Below are 6,867 nucleotides of genomic sequence, written 5' to 3' on the forward strand. Positions count from 1 at the left end.
CCCCCTCTTACAATGCTGTGATTGCTAGTATCACTCAGCCCTCTGTGAACAGTAAACAGCCATCAGTGTGCTAATGATCCATTGTTATGCTGATGGTCCTTCTTGAGCATGTGATCAGCTGGTTTTGGTTGTCAGCAGCAAAACTGGTTGATCCACCCTGAGAAGGTGCTATTTAAGAGACTGAGCTGAATACAGCTCCTCAGACTGAGGAAGTCTCTCGGATGAGAGACGAAACGTTTCTAAATTTTTTTGTTGATTTGCTTTGTTTTGTTTTTTTTGAATGTCCAGAGGACCAGATTTAACTTTTTTAGACATGTTAAAGCTTGTCCCCTCATCCAGTTGTTCAAGATGTGAGCTCAGCTGAGCAGAAGTCTGTACATATTTTAATAAAAGTTTTAAAATTATTTCTGTGTGGCATCTTTCTGTGTACAGTACATGTGTGTTTAAATACAGAGATCTGCTGTAATTTTAAACTGCATCCGAACATTAAATGGAGCAGAGACAACAGGTGGGCCATAATCTGTGAACGCCATCAAGTGGCTGATTCTTGTACTACAACAAGAACAGACTGAGTTGGGTATTCACTGTACGATGGATACCCACGGCTTAACAGACAGTGCGTCTCAATTATGTACCAAATTATGATTTTTTTAAAATATTTCATATGTGAAGTTAATACACAGGTGCGCTTTGTAGTCCGACAATAATGGTATGTAGTATTTCAGTTGATGACAGTAAAACGTCAAACACAAATTTAAGACCATTTTTTGTCCCAAAGTGAAACAAAATGTTGTGTTGATCAAGACATTAAAGTTATCCAAAAATAATTTTATAATTTCAACTTTCAGGTAACAAAGCAGAACATCTTTAAAGAAGGCTCGTATGAATTCAAACCTTTGGCTTGGCGGCATGTATCGCACATCTGTTCACACCCCTCGTCGTCCCAAACCTCATCGAAGTGAACAGCCATGAGAGAGCGCCTGCACCTTCACACGAGAGAGCCAGCTGAGATTCAGGTGGGGCACTGCACACCATCAGGTGGCCTGCACCTTACCTGTCAATGTTCTGGCAGTATTCTAACATCTGTTTGAGCTTCTGCTGACCAGTGTTCTCCATCACCACCATGGTGCTGATCCTAAAGATGTCTGCAAAGCCAAAATAGACAATGCAGTCTGCTGGAAGGTCATCTCGACCTGCAGACACAGAACAGAGAAAACACATGAAAACATTTAGACAGGTGCGATCCAATCAGACAGGTGTGATCCAATCAGACAGTCATGATCAATTTAATCAGATGTGATCTACTCATACAGTGTAATCCATTCAGAGAGCTGTGATCCATGTGATACCACTCTATCAACCTTTCCTCTCTAGCCCCGTTTGAGAAACAGGTTGTCACTAATCTGGGAGTGAAAATGGACCCTTCCTTTTTGTTTTTCAGTTGAAGTGACCATCTAAACTGAAGCCCATACTGTCCAAAACCAACACTGAGACAATAATACATGCTTCCATAACATCCAGGCCCGATTACTGCAATGTGTTTGTCCAAAATGCTGTGTCTTTAACTGGTATAGGCAAAGAGAGCACATTACACCAGTTCTGGCCTCCCTGCACTGGCTCCCGATTCACTTTCAAATTCATTTTAAAATTCTTCTCTATGTTTACAAAGCTCTGAACAGTTCTGTCCCCTCCTATCTCATGATCTGCTGCAGCCATATGTCCCACAGCAATCTCTGAAGGCAGCAGACCAGATCCTTTTATTGGTTCCAGGCACTCGTATTAAGCACAGAAGTGACAGAACCTTCTCTGTTGCAGGTCCAAGACTGTGGAATGAGTTACCATTGCATGTCAGGCAGGCCTAGAGCTGTCATTTCTAACCCGAACCCAAAACCCGGCCCAGACCGACCCGGATTAGGGCTGGCCGGGTCGTTATAATGTGATTAATGGGTGAACCGGGCCGGTCTCAGGCTTTTAATTAGGTCAGGATCAGCCGCAATCCAATTATATGATAACACGGCCTGCCATACATCCACCAGTCGCATGCAGCCATTTCACCATGAGCTGACAGGCCTTGAAAGAGGTAAAAAGTTCAGTTAAGCTTCAGATGGGACTGTACTGCCAGGAAGTGATTCATCGCCCAAATGGACGTTCATTCAGCCGCTGCACTTGGCTGACGCACGTAGCCGGCGACCCAAACAGGTGAGATCCCAAAACAGACACGCATGTCAGAGCTGTCCGTGTGTCTCAGTAATTCAGAAGAATGCAGCAAAAACAGGGTTTAAATGCTTTTTTTATGGCTATGAAAGGACAAACACCTCTCAGCTCCGAATCTTCTGCCCCGTTTATTCCCTGACCGTTAACAACTAATTAAAAATGTCGAGTTTTTTGGGGGGGGTTCAACCTATAATTACTGTTAATTCGTCTAGTCGGGTGGGGTTTGGAAATGATATCTGCGGGCTGAGGTCGGGTCGGATCAGATTTTTTGGGCCCGAATGCAACTCTAGGCAGGCTCGCTCTCTCACTGTTTTTAAGTCTAGTTTGAAAACTCACTTTTATTTCCTGGTTTTTGACACTGTGTGAGTTGATTTTAACTTCTGTGTATTTTATAATTTTAGTCATTTATCTTCTTATCTTTACCTCTGTGGATCTATGTATTTTATCCTGTGTCCTTTGTTTCTGTTGTGCAGCACTTTAGTTGGTCTTGCTGCTGTTTTTAAGTGCTCTATAAATCAAGTGGTATGGTATGTAGTCATGTGTAATTTACTCAGATATGATCTATTCAGCCATGCAGGATCTACTCATAAGTGTGTAAATGTTAAATGCACTGTACTTGCAGAACACCTTATTAGGCAACCAGGCTGCTCAAAGCTCTTTACAACAGACTCTGTGCGCTCATTTACCTCCACACTCACATTCATACAGCACTCTACTACATTAAATCTGAACAAATCATTCTAGAGTCTGATCAGAGCTTTAGATCACATTCAGTCACTGTGGGGGCACACATCAGATGCATTGAGGTGTTTAGTGTCTTGCCCATGGACACTTCAACATGTGACTGCATACAGGTGGAATCAAACGTCCAGCTCTCTTGTTTGAAGATGACCACTCTAACTGAGCCCCAGCTATTCAAAAAAGTGTGATCTCTTCTGACTGGTGTTTTCCACTTGGACATTTAAGATGCAGGAGATACCTGCACGCCCGCTCTCTTGGTAGTAGTTTTCAATGGACTTGCTGATGCTGTGATGGATAACGAATCTCACATCCGGTTTATCAATGCCCATACCAAACGCCACTGTAGCTACCACCACCTAAAGAAGAGACAAAAGGGAAGATGTTGAATGATGAAGCAATGGGACAGTCAACACTGTATGGAATGTGATTGAGACAGACACAAGGGGTGCTGGTGGTACTGGGTCAAAATGTGAGATTGTGGCCACCCAGAAGTCCCAATGAAAGAGTTTTTCTTCTGAACAATAACCTCTTAACTAGGGGTGCACCGATAAATCGGCCCCGATTTCCTTAATTTTGGGAAATCTGCCGATACTTGCTTGAGAAACGATTTTACCGTTTTTTAAGTTTTAACAACAATTGTCTAAACTTTATTTATATTTCAAAGCACTACCTCATGGCCAGTTAAAACACATTTGTATTGTTTCTAGTGTCAAGGAAGTCATGTGCGGAGTTCAGCCTGCCCCAACAGAACGGGCATGTCAAGACATGTCCATCCTGTTATCCATCCTGTGTTATTCTGTTTGTTACATGCTCTGCTTGTAGGCCTCGAAGCCTTGAATAATCAAAACCATGTGTAAAGCAACACGAACACTCACACCCCATAAGCCAAATGTATGACACACAACTACACAGGCTCACTAAGACGCACACACACACAGGCCCGCTTGAGAGGCACACACACGCAGGGAGAGAACAGCAGAAGCTGAAAATGTTTTTCTTTTTAATCAAAATTACCAGTTTCAGATGAATGAGAAATATGCGTTTATAAAAAAAACAATAGACAATTAAATAATCAAGTGATATTATAAACCTTGTGATTTTAAAATGTAAACATTATGATTTTAGAATGTAGTCTGTTTTTAAGCTTGTTCATGATGATTGTTGAAAGAAAAGAACCTGTAGCTTCGTGAATGTTCTAGAAAAGAAGTTGCAAGCAGAGGTATTACACAATGGGAAAGCCCCAGAACACAGCTCTGAGCAAATCAGAATAGGACAACGCAGAATGACTGAGCATTATTGAACAAAATACACCCAGATTTTAATATGCATTAGGAGTGACTGGCAAAATCTCATAAGAAGCCTGTAAAGTCGGACCAAGGTCCAACCCAAAAGGGATGGATTCGCCTGATGGGGTGACTGGTCTGGAGATGTCAGTCAAAATCTCAGGCTATATAAACAAAAGTTTCAGTGAAAACTCTGCTGTTTGGGGGATCCACTTCATGAGCGAGGGAGCTCAGGACAAGACCCGGAGGACCTCTAGACGAATTGTGGATTAATAGGGCAATTTTGGACGGTCTCTGCTGGAGGAGAACTAGGGTGAAATCCGTTGGAATAAGTTTCTTTTTTTGGAACTATTCTTCAACCCATCAGCCCGGATTATTCCTAAAATCCTTTTTCTTCAATTTCAACCAGATCGAGGACCAGGAACGGCCCACATCCGAGAGAGAGATGGGGAAATTTGCCTCTTACTAAAGTCAGAAACATGGTAAGGGGACGTTCCTCAAAATTAGTCCTTAATAAAACCTTATCTCAAATTAAAACAGCGGTGTATGAATTGACAGGCAGAAAAATCAATTACTGTATGTTAAAAATATGGTTGCTCAGAGTTGTAGAAGGGTCTTCTTCTTTGTGGTGAGAAATAATGTATTGGGTCAGGTAGAGAGAGTAGGTAAACTGTGTGGGTACTTGTGTTCCTGAGTGAGACCGGGCGTGGCCGGCCGGACCAAAAGGAGTCCTGGGCTGAGCAGAGAGGAGTTCAAGAGCCCATCTCAAGCCCATCCACAGGAACGGGAATCTACCTTGCCCAGGAAAGGTCAACAACTAAAAAAGGGACTAAGGAGTGAAAATTATTCATCATGTAATCTCTTTGTAATCAAGTGTAATCATTATTGTGCAATACCGCTGTTCCCCTGCAAAAATTATTGATTAAAGCAAAGCAAAACGTAAAATTCTGGATTCTTATTTCAAACACCCCTTTTGTTCTTGGAAGTAGAAAACTTGGTTCAATGAAACAACAGAAACATGGGAGGTTTTAAACGGTTTTATTAGCTTTTGATTACAAAACAACATCCATGAGCCTTGTGCCGAGACTCTAAACAACTCCAGATCGATCAACAATTGCAACGCTAAATCAGGAGATGAGCTACCGTTAACTTGCGCTTCCTCGTCTGCTAAACATCCCCACTCCTGCTGCTAGGTCGGGCGAGGCACGAGGTGAGACTTTGGGTGTGGTGCAAGGATCGGAGGTAGTTAACAGTATGGGTGAATCATCTCAACACAGCCTTAAAACTAAAGCTGTCCTAGAAAACGGCTGGGGGTAATACCTGAGCTAAAGGATTAGTTTAGAGACCCGTTGGAGGAGAGGCTGCAGTGAGGGCGTGGCACGTGTCCTGTGCCTACCTCACTCAGAAAAGCAAGACACTAGGATATTGTTCAAGAGTATGTTTTTCAATAAAATAAGACTGAAAATTGAAGGTGCATTGTGACCTTATAACACCTGACAGTGTTGCTTATAAAACAAAATAGGTATCGGGCAGAAAACAACAATTGGTGCACCCTTACTCTTAACCCCCCATCAGCCTCTCCATAATAAGTTTCAGCTTATTAAAGATCATTGCATTATTTATTGTGAATAGTAGTTCAGCATTCACCTTACTGTTTCTCTGAATAGTTTTGTATTTTTTTTGTAGTCCGATAACTTCTGAACATTTAGTGCCAACTTAGCAATTCATACTGTATCCAAAAAAGTTTAATCTGGTCCTCTGGACATTCAAAAAAACAAAAAACAAAACAAAGCAGAGTCAGCCATCCGCAACAACAAAATTAAAAAGGGTGAAGCAGAACAGCTCAGAATCAAAGTTTCATCCTGCCTCAGCAATGCCAAACCACCACCTTCCAACATCAGTAGAGAGGAGAGGGATGCACTCACCACTCTTAGCAAGGACAAAAACATCATCGTTCTCCCAGCAGACAAAGGAAGGTGCACAGTGATTTTGAACCAGAAAGACTATCATGAGAAAGTTATGACACTCCTCAGTGACTTAAACACTTATGAACCTCTGAAAAGAGATCAAGGAAGTGGTTACAAGAAGAAATTAATAGATTGCCTGAAAAATTTGGAGCAGGACAAGGCTATTGACCGTATTCTGTACCACAGACTGTACCCAGCGGAGGCCACACCTAGTCTGTATGGTTTACCTAAAATCCACAAACAAGGTGTACCTTTAAGACCTACTGTTAGCATGATTAACTCTGTCACTTACAATGTCTCCAAATATCTGGCGTCTGTACTCATCCCTTTAGTTGGCAGCTCAGAACACCACATACAGAACACCATGGACTTTGTGGATAAGGTGAGGGATGTCATCATGGAGACTGATGAAACAATGGTCTCTTTTGATGTCACATCACTCTTTACGTGCATTCCTGTTGATGATGCAGTAGAGGTGGTCAGTTTAAGATTAAAATCAGACACCACTCTGAGCATCAGGACCACGCTTTCCACAGAACTGTGTCAACTCTTGAAACTGTGCCTGCAGTCAACCTACTTCACATATGGGGAGCAATATTATAGGCAGAAACATGAGTGTGCTATGGGGTCTCCAGTTTCTCCTATTGTTGCCAACCTGTACA

General features: G+C 42.2%; 1 protein-coding gene across 1 annotated transcript in view; it reads right to left on the bottom strand.

Moving 5' to 3' along the window:
* The window catches only part of LOC119428139 (ATP-dependent DNA helicase Q1), a 38,939-nt gene that overhangs the window by 26,833 nt on the left and 5,239 nt on the right, over positions 1 to 6,867 (bottom strand). Inside the window, exons 3-5 of the mRNA XM_037695776.1 lie at positions 3,194 to 3,311; positions 1,055 to 1,193; positions 895 to 986 (exon numbers count right to left, since the gene is read on the bottom strand). Of these exons, the coding sequence (XP_037551704.1) occupies positions 895 to 986; positions 1,055 to 1,193; positions 3,194 to 3,311 (349 nt within the window). The remainder of the gene's footprint in view (positions 1 to 894; positions 987 to 1,054; positions 1,194 to 3,193; positions 3,312 to 6,867) is intronic.

This window comes from Nematolebias whitei, chromosome 22, assembly GCF_014905685.2.
Source record: "Nematolebias whitei isolate Nwh7 chromosome 22, NemWhi1, whole genome shotgun sequence".
Lineage (NCBI taxonomy): Eukaryota > Metazoa > Chordata > Actinopteri > Cyprinodontiformes > Rivulidae > Nematolebias > Nematolebias whitei.